This window comes from Macaca nemestrina, chromosome Y (assembly GCF_043159975.1).
Source record: "Macaca nemestrina isolate mMacNem1 chromosome Y, mMacNem.hap1, whole genome shotgun sequence".
NCBI classification, from domain to species: Eukaryota; Metazoa; Chordata; class Mammalia; order Primates; family Cercopithecidae; genus Macaca; species Macaca nemestrina.
The window spans coordinates 1,134,076-1,150,309 of record NC_092146.1 but is presented as its reverse complement, the minus strand read 5'-3'; the positions used below and the strand labels follow the sequence as shown (position 1 = coordinate 1,150,309).

The 16,234-nt window shown below is 56.8% G+C and overlaps 1 protein-coding gene across 2 annotated transcripts in view; it reads left to right on the top strand.

Moving 5' to 3' along the window:
• The window catches only part of LOC105478258 (acetylserotonin O-methyltransferase like), a 44,597-nt gene extending 33,301 nt beyond the window's left edge, over nt 1–11,296 (top strand). For both annotated transcript variants that reach the window (XM_071089433.1, XM_071089434.1), the window contains 3 exons: nt 1,030–1,173; nt 6,307–6,429; nt 10,947–11,296. In XM_071089433.1, the coding sequence (XP_070945534.1) occupies nt 1,030–1,173; nt 6,307–6,429; nt 10,947–11,167 (488 nt within the window). In that variant the 3' untranslated portion in view covers nt 11,168–11,296. The remainder of the gene's footprint in view (nt 1–1,029; nt 1,174–6,306; nt 6,430–10,946) is intronic.
• The last annotated feature ends 4,938 nt before the right edge of the window (nt 11,297–16,234 follow it).

Sequence of the window (16,234 nt, the reverse complement as noted above, 5' to 3'; positions counted from 1 at the left end):
CACGGCAGGAAGGAGAAGGGAGGAGTACAGAGTACACCCCTGGGCTGGAAGGATTTCCCTGCAGGTCTGTGCCCCCACACGTGGCCCAGAGTGGCTGCTGTAGCACCGGCCATTGTGTATACATCCCCACGGCAGGAAGGAGAAGGGAGGAGTACAGCCCCTACCCCTGGGCTGGAAGGATTTCCCTGCAGGTCTGTGCCCCCACACGTGGCCCAGAGTGGCTGCTGTAGCACCGGCCATTGTGTCTATATCCCCATGGCAGGAAGGAGAAGGGAGGAGTACAGCCTACACCCCTGGGCTGGAAGGATTTCCCTGCAGGTCTGTGCCCCCACACGTGGCCCAGAGTGGCTGCTGTAGCACCGGCCATCGTGTATACATCCCCACGGCAGGAAGGAGAAGGGAGGAGTACAGAGTACACCCCTGGGCTGGAAGGATTTCCCTGCAGGTCTGTGCCCCCACACATGGCCCAGAGTGGCTGCTGTAGCACCGGCCATCGTGTATACATCCCCACGGCAGGAAGGAGAAGGGAGGAGTACAGAGTACACCCCTTTGCTGGAAGGATTTCCCTGCAGGTCTGTGCCCCCACACGTGGCCCAGAGTGGCTGCTGTTGCACCGACCATCGTGTCTATATCCCCATGGCAGGAAGGAGAAGGGAGGAGTACAGAGTACACCCCTGGGCTGGAAGGATTTCCCTGCAGGTCTGTGCCCCCACACGTGGCCCAGAGTGGCTGCTGTTGCACCGACCATCGTGTCTATATCCCCATGGCAGGAAGGAGAAGGGAGGAGTACAGAGTACACCCCTGGGCTGGAAGGATTTCCCTGCAGGTCTGTGCCCCCGCACTCACCTGCTTGCACAGTCTTGTCTGGGACCCCAGTGAACTCCCCACCACTGGCTTTCCCTTCCAGCATGGGTCTCAATGCCATGCCCTCGAACATGACGTCTGCCCCGGTTGAGCTTGGGAGAGTCGTCAGCGTTCCGTAGGCACCAGGACGACCTGGCCGCAGAGCGTGTATTTGCTTCCCCGCAGGCTGCACAGGTGCACTGGCCCGAGAGCTGGCCCGCGAGTACCCTCGTCTCCAGGTGACTGTGTTTGACCTCCCGGACGTCGTCGAGCTGGCCGTCCACTTCCAGCCCGCCGGACCACAGGCGGCGCAGATCCACTTCGCAGCAGGTGAGCCTTCCTCACGTTCGCCCTGCCAACGTTTTCCAGGCTCCGTCATCTCTTTCCAGACAGAGTGCGTGGCTGTGCGTGTACCCGTGTTTCTGCGTGGGCGCTTCTATGGTGGGTGTCTGTGTGCATACATGACTGTGTGCTGTGCTTGTGTGTGTGCATCTGTCTGCATGTGTGTGTGGTATGCCCTTGAGCGTGTCTGTGCGTGAGAACGTGTGTGTGCGTGTGTGTCTGCATCCGCACGTGTGTGTGTACGTCTCTGGTGTGTGGTTGCATATGTTTCTGTGAGAGGTTGTGTGTGTGTCTGTGTGGATATATGTGTGCATGTCTGTGTGTCTGCCTCTGTGTGCATGTTGTGTGCCGATGGGTGTCTGTTTGTATATATGACTGCTGGGGTTGTGTGTGCATGTGCGTGTCTGTGGGCATGTCTGTGTGTCTGCATCGGTGTGCATGGTGTGTCTGTGGGTGTCTGTGTGCATATGTGATGGCTGTGCTTGTGTGTCTGTGTCTCTGTGTGTTTCTGTGTCTGTGTGTGGTATGTCTGTGTGTGTGTGTGTGTGTGCGTGAGACTGTGTGTGTCTGTGTCTGCGTGTGTGTGCACATCTCTGTGGTGTGTGGTTGCATATGTTTCTGTGAGGGTATGTGTGTGCACCTGTGTGGATATAGGTGTGCATGTCTGTGTGTGCATCTCTGTGTGCCCGTCTGTGTCTGCGTCTGTGTGCATGCTGTGTGCCGGTGGGTGTCTGTGTGTGCATGTCTGTGTGTGTGTGTGCATGCTGTGTGCTGGTGGGTGTCTGTGTGCATGCTGTGTGCTGGTGGGTGTCTGTGTGTGCATGTCTGTGTGTGTGTGTGCATGCTGTGTGCTGGTGGGTGTCTGTGTGCATGCTGTGTGCTGGTGGGTGTCTGTGTGTGCATGTCTGTGTGTGTGTGCATGCTGTGTGCTGGTGGGTGTCTGTGTGCATGCTGTGTGCTGGTGGGTGTCTGTGTGTGCATGTCTGTGTGTGTGTGTGCATGCTGTGTGCTGGTGGGTGTCTGTGTGCATGCTGTGTGCTGGTGGGTGTCTGTGCATGTCTGTGTGTGTGTGTGCACGCTGCGTGCCGGTGGGTGTCTGTGTGCATATGTGACTGCTGTGGCTGTGTGTGTCTGTGTCTCCGTATGCATATGTGTGTGCATGTCTGTGTGTCTCCGTCTGTGTGCATGGTGTGTGTCGGTGTCTGTGTGCATATGTGTCTGCTGTGCTTGTGTGCGTGTCTCTGTGTTTGTGTCTGTAGTATGTCCTTGTGTGTGTGCGTGAGACTGTGTGTGTGTGTCCACGTGTGTGTGCACGTCTCTGTGGTGTGTGTGTGTGTCTCTGAGGGTATGTGTATGTGTCTGCGTGTCTGTGTGGGCATATGTGTGCATGTCTGTGTGTGTGCGTCTCTGTGTGCCCGTCTGTGCGTCTGTGCATGTCACTGCTGTGCTTGTACATCAGTGTGTGCATGTGTGTCTGTGTGTGCATGTGTGTCTGTGTGTGGTATGTCCTTGCGTGCATGTCTGTGCATGAGAATGTCTGTGTGTCTGCGTCTGCGTCTGTGTGTGTGCAACTCTCTGTGGTGTGTGTTTGCATACGTGTCTGTGAGGGTATGTGTGTTTCTGTGCGTCTGTGTGGGTATATGTATGTCTGTGTGTACATGTCTGTGTGTGTGTCTGCGTCCGTGTGCGTGTGTGTGCCTGTCTGTTGGTGTGTCTCTGTGTCCGTGTGTCTCCGTGCCCATCTGTGCATGTGTCTGCGTCCGTGTGTGTGTCTGTGTGCCCATCTGTGCATGTGTCTGCGTCCGTGTGTGTGTCTGTGTGCCCATCTGTGCATGTGTCTGCATCTGTGTCTGTGTGCCCATCTGTGCATGTGTCTGCATCTGTGTGTGTGTCTCCGTGCCCATCTGTACATGTGTCTGCATCTGTGTGTCTCCGTGCCCATCTGTGCATGTGTCTGCATCTGTGTGTGTCTGTGTGCCCATCTGTGCATGTGTCTGCATCTGTGTGTGTGTGTCTGTGTGCCCATCTGTGCATGTGTCTGCGTCTGTGTGTGTGTGTGTGTGCCCATCTGTGCATGTGTCTGCGTCTGTGTGTGTGTGTCTGTGTGCCCATCTGTGCATGTGTCTGCGTCTGTGTGTGTGTGTCTGTGTGCCCATCTGTGCATGTGTCTGCATCTGTGTGTGTGTGTGTCTCCGTGCCCATCTGTGCATGTGTCTGCATCTGTGTGTGTGTGTGTCTGTGTGCCCATCTGTGCATGTGTCTGCATCTGTGTGTGTGTGTGTGCCCATCTGTGCATGTGTCTGCGTCTGTGTGTGTGTCTGTGTGCCCATCTGTGCATGTGTCTGCGTCTGTGTGTGTGTGTGTGTGCCCGTCTGTGCATGTGTCTGCGTCTGTGTGTGTGTGTGTGTGTGCCCGTCTGTGCATGTGTCTGCGTCTGAGTGTGTGTGTCTGTGTGCCCATCTGTGCATGTGTCTGCGTCTGAGTGTCTCTATGTGGGCCTGTCAGTGTATCTCTGTATGTCCGAGCTTGTGCCTGTGTGTGCATGTCTTTCTGGTGTGTGCTTGCATGTGTGCCTTTGTGTCTGCAGGACTGTACGTCTGTGCGTTTGGATGGGTGTGTGTGTGCGTGCCTGTGTGTCTGCGTCCGTGGGTATGCCTGTGCATGTCTGTGTGTGGGTCCACACAGACACGAGGGCATCTCCAAACAGGTGGATGAGACCGGGTGCGCTGGCTCACACCTGTCATCCCAGCACTTTGAGAGGCCGAGGCGGGAGGATCACCTGAGGTCAGGAGTTCGAGACCAGCCTGACCAACATGGTGAAACCCCGTCTCTACTAATAATACAAAAACCAGCCGGGCGAGGTGGCGGGCGCCTGTAGTCCCAGCTACTCGGGAGGCTGAGGCAGGAGAATTGCTTGAACCCGGGGGGAGGCGGAGGTTGCAGTGAGCCGAGATCGCGCCACTGCACTCCAGTCTGGGCAACAGAGCGAGACTCCATCTCAAAAAAGAAAAAAAAACGAGACACCTGACATGCCGTAATTCAGTACCATCCTACAGCGGCCAGGCCTGCAGGCACAGGTGCTGGGGACCTCCATGCCCCTCCACTGGAGGTTTCTGGATACTTTTTTTTTTTCTGAGACGGAGACTCGCTCTGTCGCCCAGGCTGGAGCACAGTGTCCGGATCTCAGCTCGCTGCAAGCTCCGCCTCCCGGGTTCCCGCCATTCTCCTGCCTCAGCCTCCCCAGTAGCTGGGACTACAGGCGCCGCCACCTCGCCCGGCTAATTTTTTGTCATTTTGGTGGAGACGGGGTTTTACCGTGTTGACCAGGCTGGTCTCGAACTCCTGATCTCAGGTGATCTGCCTGCCTCAGCCTCCCAAAGTGCTGGGATTACACCCCGCCCGGCCGGAAATGCTAAAGTTTAAAATCATGAGCCCTGAAAGAGCACCTTCTCCTCAGAGCTGGGGGAAAGCAGCTCAGACTTCCCACCACACACCCTCCCGCCCCTTCTTTCCCCTCATGCAACTCGCAGCTTGCTTGCTTGCTTGCTTGGCTGTGGTTCCTATTTGCTGGACACAGCAGGGTTAGCCATCAGTCAATACAAACACTTCTGTGACCATCCGCAGGTGCACACCAGCACACGGTAGCTACGGGGTTTCCCGGGGTGACTGGAACAAACTAGCCCAAGCGGGGGCCTCACAACTTCCAAAACCACAGGAATTTATCCTCTCCCAGTCCTGGAGACCAGAGTCTGAGATCAAGACATCTCAGGGCTGGGAGGATCCTTCCTGCCTCTCCCACCTCCTGGGGGCTCCAGGCGTCCCCGGGCTTGTGGCCGCATCACTCCAGTCTCTGCCTCCGTCTCCACGTGGCCTTCTCCTCTGTGTCTGTGTCTCCTCTTCTGTCTCTTACAAGGACACTTGTCATTCCATTTAGAGCTGAGCTAGGTGATCTCATCTCAAGATACTCAACAGAATGACACCCGCAGAGACCTTCTTTCTAAATGAGATTCTATTCACAAGTCTACGGGTTAGGACATGGACAGATCTTTTGAGGTCACCATCCCAACCCACTGCAATTGTGTCTGGTTCTTTCTGGAGCCTCTAGGGGAGGCTCCTTCCTGCCTCTCCCAGCTCCTGGGGGCTCCAGGCGTCCCTGGGCTTGTGGCCGCATCACTCCAGTCTCTGCCTCTGTCTCCACGTGGCCTCCTCCTCTGTGTCTGTGTCTCCTCTTCTGTCTCTTAGAAGAACACCTGTCATTGCATTTAGGGGACACCCTATTCCAGGATGATTGCATCTTGAAATTCTGCACTCAATGACATCCAGAGAGACTCTATTTGCAGACAAGTTCCCATTCCCAGTGACCGAGAGTCGGCACCTGAATGTATCTTTTAAGGGGACGCCATTCACCGCACTCCAGCAGACCATCTTTTAATTTCAGCAATCATAGAGGGGCGTGCCGCTACACGCATCCCCCTGCAGGCAACCCTTCCGGGGTGCCTGAATCGGGATCGCCAGGGAAGGCCCCGCTGTTGCCCACTCCCTAGGAGTGCGGCCCCGACGCTCCCTGGCTGACAGAGACACCCATTTGCGCTGACTCTGCCTGCCTCGCCCAGGTGGTGCCTCTGAGTTTCCTTTTTTCCTCCCTTGCCTTTTTTTTTGTCAGCCGGGCTGGAGTGCACTGGCGTGATCTCAGCTCACTGCAGCCTCCGCCTCCCGGGTTCAAGCGATTCTCCTGCCTCAGCCACCCGAGTAGCTGGAATTACAGGCACCCACTACCCCCGTCCAGCTAATTTGTATTTTTAGTAGAGCTACGGCTTCGCCATGCTGCTCAGGCTGGTCTCGAACTCCTGAGCTCAATCTGCCTACGTCAGGCTCCGAAACTGCTGAGATTACAGGTGTGAGCCGCCGTGCCCGGCCTTTTCTCGGCCGGAGTCTAACCGCACGCCCGTGGCATCGCTAACCAGCTCCTCTGTTCAAGTACCCATGGGGATATACTCATTCCTGCCCACACCCCTCTTCTCCATCCCTGATTTAGGATGTGGGTGGCCGTCCGAGGATCTGTCCGGGGAGGACTGCTTCTCCCATACCTGACGGACGTGTTGCCTTTTGTCTTTAAACCAGGTGATTTTTTCAGGGACCCCCTCCCCAGCGCTGAGCTATATGTCCTGTGCCAGATCCTGCACAACTGGTCAGACGACAAAGTCCACAAGTTACTCAGCAAGGTCGCCGAGAGCTGCAAGCCAGGTGAGAGCCCGTCGTCACGTTCACTCTTTTTGTTAAGACGTAGTTTTCGGTTCAAGTTTTACAAGGAGGCCGGGCGCGGTGGCTCACACCTGTCATCCCAGCACTTTGGGAGGCTGAGGCAGGTGGATCACCTGAGGTCAGGAGTTCAAGACCCGCCTGGCCAACATGGTGAAACCCCTTCTCTACTAAAAATACAAAAATTAGGCTGGGCGCGGTGACTCAAGCCTGTAATCCCAGCACTTTGGGAGGCCGAGACGGGCGGATCACAAGGTCAGGAGATCGAGACCATCCTGGCTAACCCGGTGAAACCCCGTCTCTACTAAAAAATACAAAAAACTAGCTGGGCGAGGTGGCAGGCGCCTGTCATCCCAGCACTTTGGGAGGCTGAGGCGGGCGGATCACCTGAGGTCAGGAGTTCGAGACCCGCCTGGCCAACATAGTGAAACCCCGTCTCTACTGAAAATACAAAACTTAGGCAGGCGTGGTGTTGGGCGCCTGTAATCCCGGGTCCTTAGGAGGCTGAGGCAGGAGAATCGCTTGAACCCAGGAGGTGGAGATTGCAGTGAGCCGAGATTGCGCCACTGCACTCCAGCCTGGGTGACAGAGCGAGATTCTGTATCAAAAAAAGAACAGCAAAAAAAGAACTGGCTTATGTGATTTTTGGAGGTTGGCAAGTCCAGCGTCTGGATGAGAGGCCCGCGACATTGTGGAGGATAAATCCGCTGTATTTAAAGTTGGCCAATGTGGTCAGGTGCAGTGACTCACACCTATCATGCCTGCACTTAGGGAGGCCAAGGTGGGCAGATCACCTGAGGTCGGGGGTTTGAGGCCAGCCTGGCCAACATGGTGAAACCCCGTCTCTACTAAAAATACAAAAAATTAGCGGGGCGTGATAGCAGGCACCTGTAATCCCAGCTACTCGGGAGGCTGAGGCAGGAGAATCGCTGGAACCTGGAGACGGAGGTTGCAGTGAGCCGAGACGGTGCCACTGCACTCCAGCCTGGGCAACAGAGCGAGACTCCATCTCAAAAAAAAAAAAAGAAAATCCTAAAGAGAAAATATATTTACCATTATGAAGTTGAAGTGGCTCATCCTAAAGGTCTTCATTCTTGTTGTCTTCACACTGAGGAGGCTGCAGAGGAGGAGGAAGCCGTGGGCTGCTCTTGCTGTCTCAGGGGTGGCCGAGGCAGAGGGAAATCCGTGAGTGAGGGCAGTTTAGAGCCGTGTTGCTCAAGGCTCAGCTGGATCGAACCCGTGTGTTTATACACAGGCACACACACACACACACACACCACGCACCCTCTCGGCTCAAAGCCTTCATATCAGGTTTCTCCCGTCCCCCCAGCCTGCTCCTGGAGCCGGGTGGGGCTGCTGGAACCCCAGGCTCCAGGGGTATCGGATTTCCACAATGGAAGGACACGGCCCTGAGGGAATCTGGTGGGCGTTCAGGCTCCCTCAGAGTTCACAGTTGCTGCTGCAGTGAGAATTCCTAGAATATTTGCAGAGAACACTTAATTACCTTAACAGAGCCGGCCAGGACTCCTCATAGGTTCAGCTGGTCAAGAGACTTCCATCCTTTTCTCTCTCCCTCTCCCTCTTTCTCCCTGTCTTTCTCTGTGTATCTTTTTTTTTTTTTTTTGAGACGGAGTCTCGCTGTGTCACCCAGGCTGGAGTGCAGTGGCCGGATCTCAGCTCACTGCAAGCTGCGCCTCTCGGGTTCACGCCATTCTCCTGTCTCAGCCTCCCGAGTAGGCACGCGCCACCACGCCCGGCTAATTTTGCATTTTTAATAGAGACGGGGTTTCACCATGTTGGTCAGGCTGGTCTTGAACTCCCAACAGGTGATCCACTCACCTGGGACTCCCAAAGTCCTGGGATTACAGGCGTGAGCCACTTTGCCTGGCTCTCTTTATATATTTTTTGAGACGAGGTCTCATTTTGCTGCCCAGGCTGGTGTGCAGTGGTGCAGTCACAGCTCACTGCAGCCTTGACCTCCTAGGCTCAAGCTATCGTCCCACCTTAGCCTCCCGAGTAGCTGTGAGTACACGCATGCATCACCATGCCCAGCTAATTTTTTTAAAAGTTTTCTTTTGTGAGGCCGGGCGCCATGGCTCACACCTGTCATCCCAGCACCTTGGGAGGCCGAAGCCAGCAGGCTACGAGGTCAGGAGTTTGAGACCAGCCTGAGCAATAGGGTGAAACTCCATCTCTACTAAAAACACAAAACTTAGCCGGGCACGGTGGCGGGCGTCTATACTCCCAGCTACTCAGGAGGCTGAGGCAGGAGAATCGCTTGAACCCAGAAGGTGGAGGTTGCAGTGAGCCGAGATCACGCCACTGCACTCCAGCCTGGGCGACAGAGCGAGAGTCTCAAAAAAAAATAACCAAAAAGTTTTCTGTGGAGATGGGAGTCTCTCTCTGTCACCCAGGCTGATGGGCAATGGTGTCATCATAGTTCACTGCAGCCTTGACCTCCTGTGCTGAAGCAAATCTTCCCTCCTCAGCCTCCCCAGTCCCTGGGAGTACAGGCATATATTACCATGCCCTGCTACTTTTTAAAATTTTTTTTGTAGAAATGGGATCTTGCTATGTTGCCCAAGCTACTCCCAAACTCCTGGGCTCAAGCGATCCTCCTGCCTTGGCCTCCCCAAATGCTGGGGTTAAAAGATGCTCGAGCCACTGCACCTGGCCTCTGTCTCTCTTTCTCTCCCTCTTCCTGTCTTCTCCTGTGACTTTTTATGTATCTCATCTATCATCAGTCTGTTTCTCCTCTCTCCTCTTTTCTCCCTTCCTTATCTGTCTTCTGTCTCTTCCTCCCTCTCCTCACCCTGCCTCTGTCTCTTTTTATACTTCTATCATCATCCTTTTTAAAAAAAAAATCCTTTTTAAAAAATAAAATAAAATAGAGACCAGATCTCACTATGTTGCTCGAGTTGGTTTGAAATTCCTGGGCTCAAACCATCCTCCCACCTCAGCCTCCCAAAGTGCTGGGATTACAGGCGTGAGCCACTGCACCTGGACTTCTAACAGTGATCCGTCAGCTATCTGTCATCTGTCTATCATTTATTATCTATCTATCCATCCATCCATTCATCTACCTACCGATCATCTACCATCTATTCATCTATCCATCCATCTCATCCATCTATCTATCCATTCATCTATTTGCCCATCATCTACCATCTATTCATCTATCCATCCATCTCATCCATGCATCCATCTATCCATCCATTCATCTACCTACCCATCATCTACCATCTGTTCATCTATCCATCCATCTCATCCATGCATGCATGCATCCATCCATTCATCTATCTGCCCATCATCTACCATCTATTCATCTATCCATCCATCTCATCCATGCATCCAACTATCCATCCATTCATCTATCTGCCCATCATCTACCATCTATTCATCTATCCATCCATCTCATCCATGCATCCAACTATCCATCCATTCATCTATCTGCCCATCATCTACCATCTATTCATCTATCCATCCATCTCATCCATGCATCCATCTATCCATCCATTCATCTACCTGCCCATCATCTACCATCTATTCATCTATCCATCCATCTCATCCATGCATCCATCTATCCATCCATTCATCTACCTGCCCATCATCTACCATCTATTCATCTATCCATCCATCTCATCCATGCATGCATCCATCCATCTGCCCATCTACCATCTGTTCGTCTATCCATCCATCTCATCCATGCATCCAACTATCCATCCATTCATCTATCTGCCCATCATCTACCATCTGTTCACCCATCCATCCATCTCATCCATGCATCCATCCACCCATTCATCTGCCCATCATGTACCATCTGTTCACCCATCCATCTATCTCATCCATGCATCCATCCACCCATTCATCTGCCCATCATCTATCATCTGTTCACCCATCCATCCATCTCATCCATGCATCCATCCATCCATTCATCTATCTGCCCATCATCTACCATCTATTCACCCATCCATCCATCTCATCTATGCATCCATCCATCCATCTGCCCATCATCTACCATCTGTTCACCCATCCGTCCATCTCATCCATGCATCCATCCATCCATTCATCTATCTGCCCATCATCTACCATCTATTCACCCATCCATCCATCTCATCCATGCATTCATCTATCCATCCATCTACCTACCTACCTACCCATCATCTACCATCTATTCACCCCTCCATCCATCCATCTCATCCATGCAACCATCTATCCATCCATTCATCTACCTACCTATCATCTACCATCTGTTCATCCATCCATCCAAGAGAACTGAAACGGACCCAGGTGATGCATCCATCTATCCACCCATCTTTCGATCTAATCTCCTTCTCCGTCTGTCCGCCCTGCATCGTCTCTGTCTCACTCCCCTCCCCTCCCTGTGTAAGGGTTCTCGGCAGCCTCTGCTCACAGCTCTGAGCTCCCATTGCCCGCTGTGTCCCCCTGAAGGATCCCCGCCTGGCTGGCCAGGACTCCAGCTCTCTGCTCTCCCCCACCAGGGACCGGCCTGCTGCTGGTGGAGACGCTCCTGGATGAGGAGAAGAGGGAGGCGCAGGGTGGCCTGATACAGTCGCTGAACACGCTGGTGCAAACTGAGGGCAGGGAGCGGAGCAGAGGCGAGTACCAGTGCTTGCTGGAGCTGCACGGCTTCCACCAGGTGCAGGTGGTGCACTTGGAGGGTGTCCTGGATGCCATGTTGGCCACCAGAGTGGCCCCCTGAAGCCCAGGCAGCGTGTTCATTATAGGGACGTCCTCCCCCAGGCTGCAGGTGGACCACCTGGTTCCCAAGTACATAGGACAGTCACATAGGAGCGTGCAGTCGTGGCTGAATAAAGAAAGTAAAAGTCTGTCCATGGCTCCTCTGTGAGAGTTCTTGATGAGGGAAGAGGCTGCATTTGGGGAGAAGGGGACAGAGGGTGCATTTGGGGAGGAGGGGATGGAGGCAGCATTTGAGGAGGAGGGGAAGGAGGCTGCATTTGGGGAGGAGGGGATGGAGGCTGCATCTGAGGAGGAGGGAAAGGAGGCTGCATCTGGGGAGGAGGGGATGGAGGCTGCATTTGGGGAGGGGGGATGGAGGCTGCATTTGGGGAGGAGAGGATGGAGGCTGCATTCGGGGAGGAGGGGAAGGAGGCTGCATCTGGGGAGGAGGGGAAGGAGGCTGCATCTGGGGAGGAGGGGATGGAGGCTGCATCTGGGGAGGAGGGGATGGAGGCTGCATCTGAGGAGGAGGGGATGGAGGCTGCATTTGAGGAGGAGGGGATGGAGGCTGCATCTGAGGAGGAGGGGATGGAGGCTGCATCTGAGGAGGAGGGGATGGAGGCTGCATTTGGGGAGGAGGGGAAGGAGGCTGCATTTGAGGAGGAGGGGATGGAGGCTGCATCTGAGGAGGAGGGGAAGGAGGCTGCATTTGGGGAGGAGGGGATGGAGGCTGCATTTGGGGAGGAGGGGAAGGAGGCTGCATTTGTGGAGGAGGGGATGGAGGCTGCATTTGGGGAGGAGGGGATGGAGGCTGCATTTGGGGAGGAGGGGATGGAGGCTGCATTTGAGGAGGGGAAGGAGGCTGCATTCGGGGAGGAGGGGAAGGAGGCTGCATTCAGGGAGGAGGGGAAGGAGGCTGCATTCGGGGAGGAGGGGGAGGAGGCGGCATTCGGGGAGGAGGGGATGGAGGCTGCATTTGGGGAGGAGGGGATGGAGGCTGCATCTGAGGAGGGGAAGGAGGCTGCATCTGAGGAGGAGGGAAAGGAGGCTGCATCTGGGAGGAGGGGATGGAGGCTGCATTTGGGGAGGGGGGATGGAGGCTGCATTTGGGGAGGAGGGGATGGAGGCTGCATTCGGGGAGGAGGGGAAGGAGACTGCATCTGGGGAGGAGGGGATGGAGGCTGCATCTGGGGAGGAGGGGATGGAGGCTGCATCTGAGGAGGAGGGGATGGAGGCTGCATTTGGGGAGGAGGGGATGGAGGCTGCATTTGGGGAGGAGGGGAAGGAGGCTGCATTTGGGGAGGAGGGGATGGAGGCTGCATTTGGGGAGGAGGGGATGGAGGCTGCATTTGGGGAGGAGGGGATGGAGGCTGCATTTGAGGAGGGGAAGGAGGCTGCATTCGGGGAGGAGGGGAAGGAGGCTGCATTCAGGGAGGAGGGGAAGGAGGCTGCATTCGGGGAGGAGGGGGAGGAGGCGGCATTCGGGGAGGAGGGGATGGAGGCTGCATTTGGGGAGGAGGGGATGGAGGCTGCATCTGAGGAGGTGAAGGAGGCTGCATCTGAGGAGGAGGGAAAGGAGGCTGCATCTGGGAGGAGGGGATGGAGGCTGCATTTGGGGAGGGGGGATGGAGGCTGCATTTGGGGAGGAGGGGATGGAGGCTGCATTCGGGGAGGAGGGAAGGAGGCTGCATCTGGGGAGGAGGGGATGGAGGCTGCATCTGGGGAGGAGGGGATGGAGGCTGCATCTGAGGAGGAGGGGAAGGAGGCTGCATTTGGGGAGGGGAAGGAGGCTGCATTCAGGGAGGAGGGGAAGGAGGCTGCATTCGGGGAGGAGGGGGAGGAGGCGGCATTCGGGGAGGAGGGGATGGAGGCTGCATCTGAGGAGGAGGGGAAGGAGGCTGCATTTGGGGAGGAGGGGATGGAGGCTGCATTTGAGGAGGAGGGGATGGAGGCTGCATTTGGGGAGGAGGGGAAGGAGGCTGCATTGGGGAGGAGGGGAAGGAGGCTGCATTTCGGGAGGAGGGGATGGAGGCTGCATTTGGGGAGGAGGGGATGGAGGCTGCATCTGAGGAGGAGGGGATGGAGGCTGCATTTGGGGAATAGGGGATGGAGGCTGCATTTGAGGACGAGGGGAAGGAGGCTGCATTTGGGGAGGAGGGGAAGGAGGCTGCATTTCGGGAGGAGGGGATGGAGGCTGCATTTGGGGAGGAGGGGATGGAGGCTGCATCTGAGGAGGAGGGGAAGGAGGCTGCATTTGGGGAGGAGGGGATGGAGGCTGCATTTGAGGAGGAGGGGATGGAGGCTGCATCTGAGGAGGAGGGGATGGAGGCTGCATTTGGGGAGGAGGGGAAGGAGGCTGCATTTGAGGAGGAGGGGATGGAGGCTGCATCTGAGGAGGAGGGGAAGGAGGCTGCATTTGGGGAGGAGGGGATGGAGGCTGCATTTGGGGAGGAGGGGAAGGAGGCTGCATTTGGGGAGGAGGGGATGGAGGCTGCATTTGGGGAGGAGGGGATGGAGGCTGCATTTGGGGAGGAGGGGATGGAGGCTGCATTTGAGGAGGGGAAGGAGGCTGCATTCGGGGAGGAGGGGAAGGAGGCTGCATTCAGGGAGGAGGGGAAGGAGGCTGCATTCGGGGAGGAGGGGGAGGAGGCGGCATTCGGGGAGGAGGGGATGGAGGCTGCATTTGGGGAGGAGGGGATGGAGGCTGCATCTGAGGAGGGGAAGGAGGCTGCATCTGAGGAGGAGGGAAAGGAGGCTGCATCTGGGGAGGAGGGGATGGAGGCTGCATTTGGGGAGGGGGGATGGAGGCTGCATTTGGGGAGGAGGGGATGGAGGCTGCATTCGGGGAGGAGGGGAAGGAGACTGCATCTGGGGAGGAGGGGATGGAGGCTGCATCTGGGGAGGAGGGGATGGAGGCTGCATCTGAGGAGGAGGGGATGGAGGCTGCATTTGGGGAGGAGGGGATGGAGGCTGCATTTGGGGAGGAGGGGAAGGAGGCTGCATTTGGGAGGAGGGGATGGAGGCTGCATTTGGGGAGGAGGGGATGGAGGCTGCATTTGGGGAGGAGGGGATGGAGGCTGCATTTGAGGAGGGGAAGGAGGCTGCATTCGGGGAGGAGGGGAAGGAGGCTGCATTCAGGGAGGAGGGGAAGGAGGCTGCATTCGGGGAGGAGGGGGAGGAGGCGGCATTCGGGGAGGAGGGGATGGAGGCTGCATTTGGGGAGGAGGGGATGGAGGCTGCATCTGAGGAGGTGAAGGAGGCTGCATCTGAGGAGGAGGGAAAGGAGGCTGCATCTGGGGAGGAGGGGATGGAGGCTGCATTTGGGGAGGGGGGATGGAGGCTGCATTTGGGGAGGAGGGGATGGAGGCTGCATTCGGGGAGGAGGGGAAGGAGGCTGCATCTGGGGAGGAGGGGATGGAGGCTGCATCTGGGGAGGAGGGGATGGAGGCTGCATCTGAGGAGGAGGGGAAGGAGGCTGCATTTGGGGAGGGGAAGGAGGCTGCATTCAGGGAGGAGGGGAAGGAGGCTGCATTCGGGGAGGAGGGGAGGAGGCGGCATTCGGGGAGGAGGGGATGGAGGCTGCATCTGAGGAGGAGGGGAAGGAGGCTGCATTTGGGGAGGAGGGGATGGAGGCTGCATTTGAGGAGGAGGGGATGGAGGCTGCATTTGGGGAGGAGGGGAAGGAGGCTGCATTGGGGAGGAGGGGAAGGAGGCTGCATTTCGGGAGGAGGGGATGGAGGCTGCATTTGGGGAGGAGGGGATGGAGGCTGCATCTGAGGAGGAGGGGATGGAGGCTGCATTTGGGGAATAGGGGATGGAGGCTGCATTTGAGGACGAGGGGAAGGAGGCTGCATTTGGGGAGGAGGGGAAGGAGGCTGCATTTCGGGAGGAGGGGATGGAGGCTGCATTTGGGGAGGAGGGGATGGAGGCTGCATCTGAGGAGGAGGGGAAGGAGGCTGCATTTGGGGAGGAGGGGATGGAGGCTGCATTTGAGGAGGAGGGGATGGAGGCTGCATCTGAGGAGGAGGGGATGGAGGCTGCATTTGGGGAGGAGGGGAAGGAGGCTGCATTTGAGGAGGAGGGGATGGAGGCTGCATCTGAGGAGGAGGGAAGGAGGCTGCATTTGGGGAGGAGGGGATGGAGGCTGCATTTGGGGAGGAGGGGAAGGAGGCTGCATTTGGGGAGGAGGGGATGGAGGCTGCATTTGGGGAGGAGGGGATGGAGGCTGCATTTGGGAGGAGGGGATGGAGGCTGCATTTGAGGAGGGGAAGGAGGCTGCATTCGGGGAGGAGGGGAAGGAGGCTGCATTCAGGGAGGAGGGGAAGGAGGCTGCATTCGGGGAGGAGGGGGAGGAGGCGGCATTCGGGGAGGAGGGGATGGAGGCTGCATTTGGGGAGGAGGGGATGGAGGCTGCATCTGAGGAGGGGAAGGAGGCTGCATCTGAGGAGGAGGAAAGGAGGCTGCATCTGGGGAGGAGGGGATGGAGGCTGCATTTGGGGAGGGGGGATGGAGGCTGCATTTGGGGAGGAGGGGATGGAGGCTGCATTCGGGAGGAGGGAAGGAGACTGCATCTGGGGAGGAGGGATGGAGGCTGCATCTGGGGAGGAGGGGATGGAGGCTGCATCTGAGGAGGAGGGGATGGAGGCTGCATTTGGGGAGGAGGGGATGGAGGCTGCATTTGGGGAGGAGGGGAAGGAGGCTGCATTTGGGGAGGAGGGGATGGAGGCTGCATTTGGGGAGGAGGGGATGGAGGCTGCATTTGGGGAGGAGGGGATGGAGGCTGCATTTGAGGAGGGGAAGGAGGCTGCATTCGGGGAGGAGGGGAAGGAGGCTGCATTCAGGGAGGAGGGGAAGGAGGCTGCATTCGGGGAGGAGGGGGAGGAGGCGGCATTCGGGGAGGAGGGGATGGAGGCTGCATTTGGGGAGGAGGGGATGGAGGCTGCATCTGAGGAGGTGAAGGAGGCTGCATCTGAGGAGGAGGGAAAGGAGGCTGCATCTGGGGAGGAGGGGATGGAGGCTGCATTTGGGGAGGGGGGATGGAGGCTGCATTTGGGGAGGAGGGGATGGAGGCTGCATTCGGGGAGGAGGA